Here is a 2,167-nt window from a genome sequence, read left to right on the forward strand (position 1 = left end):
TTTGTAAAAACATACGGAGCAGTACTAAGTCCAAAAGGTAGACAATTAAATTCAAATAAAGTTCCATTGTATTGGAAGCGAAGATATTTACGATGAGATTTATGAACAGGCACTAAAAAATAAGCATCTTTTAAATCGATAGATGCCATAAAACAATCCTTTGTGACTAATTTTGCTGCCGTACGGTAGTCCTCCATCTTAAAGTGGGTATTCTTAACAAATTTATTTAAACATTTTAAATTTAGAATAAAACGATTATCGCCGTTCGGTTTAGGCACGAGAAAAATTTTTGATAAAAATTCGTCTGGAACGTGATCACATTTTGAGATAGCTTTTACCTTAAGAAGCTTATTTATACATTTATCAAAATTAACACGTTCTTGTACAGACTTTGTTATAACTTCTGGGGAAATAGATTGTGATGGCGTACACATAAAGGGTATTTTGTATCCTTGAATTATTGAAAAAATATAACGGTCGCTCGTTATCGTAGACCACTGGTCTTTAAAGTATTGCAACCGACCTGCGTACCGTACCTCGGTCTGCATTAGCGTCGTGTTCTGCGCTGCGGCGGGAGAGACGGCGGTTGCGGGGCCCGAGGTGCACGGTAGCTGCGCGTGGCGGGGAGCGGCGGCGTCGGCGGCGGCGGCTGACGTGCTGGCCCTCGTGCGCGGCCTGCATCGGCTCTGTATGTTACCTTCTGTTCCCGATGCAGGCCCCGAGAGTTTAAACGTGTTCTGTAATTCGGTTTAGATACGAAATTGTTTTTATTGAACTTTTGACGAAGCGATTCGCCTGACTGTTGAATTGTTTTTGCGGTTTTTAACCGCTCTGCTAAATTGGTACCGAATAAGTAATCGTCTCGGCCAGTTTCCATTAAGGTATCCTTGAGGTTCGAGTTGACGGCTGAGATCACAAAATTCCTTCTCAATTTCGTGTCACTATTATGCACTTCGCACAAAATGCGACATGCATCACTGATAGGTTTAAGTATTTTTAATTTATGTTCTTTGTTTGCAATTGATATAATTTCGTCTATGGCCTGCGACAGCGCTGACAACGCAACACCAACTTGTTTCTGTTTATCCAATAAAGCATGGTCTCTTTTAACAGTGGCATCGGTTAAAGCCGCCTTCGCCTCGGGGTTGAGTATTGGTGCAACTAGCATTTTACAATTATCCGGAACCATATATTCACTGAGAAGTTTTTCTTTAGTTTCTTTAGGCAAACCCTTCCCTAAGATATCTTGCCATCTATCCGCAACGTCCTTGTGCATGCTTTTACCGAAACATGTATTTGGCTTCAGGGTATCACCAAGTAATTCCAAAATATCTGAGTCCAACTCTTCGGCATCTGCAGAACGCTGTGGTGTCATAACAGCTGGCGGTGTGGCCGGTAAGGGTGAAACGATTGGCATAACTTGTGCCATATCATGGCCCATTCGGTAGACAGAACTTCTTGGCGAAGAAACTGTTTCAATCGTATTACGATTAGGACCTGCAATATGCAGAGTAATAAGTTTTTGTACATATGAAATGTATAAATATACATTCATTTAGCGTGACAGATACAACCCAGGATAGTTGTTCGCATCACTTAGTACATGAACTTACTTTCATCCAACGAAGAGTCTGACGACGAGCTGAGTATGCGGCGGCGTTTCGGCCGTGATTTTTCAGCAACTTCTTGTAGTTTACGTTTTCTTCCCATAGTTTAGAGACGTGCGTCGGCTTCGACACGGAAACACATAATGACGAGTCCGAGAGAGATTAGACCGAACCGGCGGGCAGAGGGGTACGTAAACAAAAAAAAAAAAAAAAAGAAAATGAAGGTACCCTCTGAAAATCCGTGCAAGGCTGATACGTGGGAACGCATCTACAATATGTTAAAAGTAAATCGCAAAGAATGAAGCTGCGAAACATAATTAATATATTAGTTGTTTAGCATTGTAAGAAATAATGTAATTTTGCGTCTTTCCTGTACGGGGGTGACATAGTCAAATTTGTGACTAAACTCCCAGGTTAAATAAAAAGATTAAAAAAAAAATAATAATATATTCGTATTGTATAATCAAAGACCCTTACTTTTAGCACTTACAACAGAAACAACTTAATATACGTTGGTCTTGTTATATTACGTGTGGCTCTTGCGTCATACCATACTTTAC

The 2,167-nt window shown here is 40.6% G+C and overlaps 1 protein-coding gene across 1 annotated transcript; it reads right to left on the reverse strand.

Moving 5' to 3' along the window:
- Positions 1-547: 547 nt before the first annotated feature.
- On the reverse strand, positions 548-1,710 carry LOC124540919. Its single transcript, XM_047118694.1, has 2 exons — positions 1,614-1,710; positions 548-1,497 (listed from the first exon to the last, which is right to left on the reverse strand). The coding sequence occupies exons 1-2, from the start codon at positions 1,708-1,710 to the stop codon at positions 548-550; spliced, it is 1,047 nt and encodes a 348-aa protein (XP_046974650.1).
- Between the last annotated feature and the right edge of the window lie 457 nt (positions 1,711-2,167).

This window comes from Vanessa cardui, chromosome 27 (genome assembly GCF_905220365.1).
Source record: "Vanessa cardui chromosome 27, ilVanCard2.1, whole genome shotgun sequence".
Taxonomy (NCBI): Eukaryota; Metazoa; Arthropoda; class Insecta; order Lepidoptera; family Nymphalidae; genus Vanessa; species Vanessa cardui.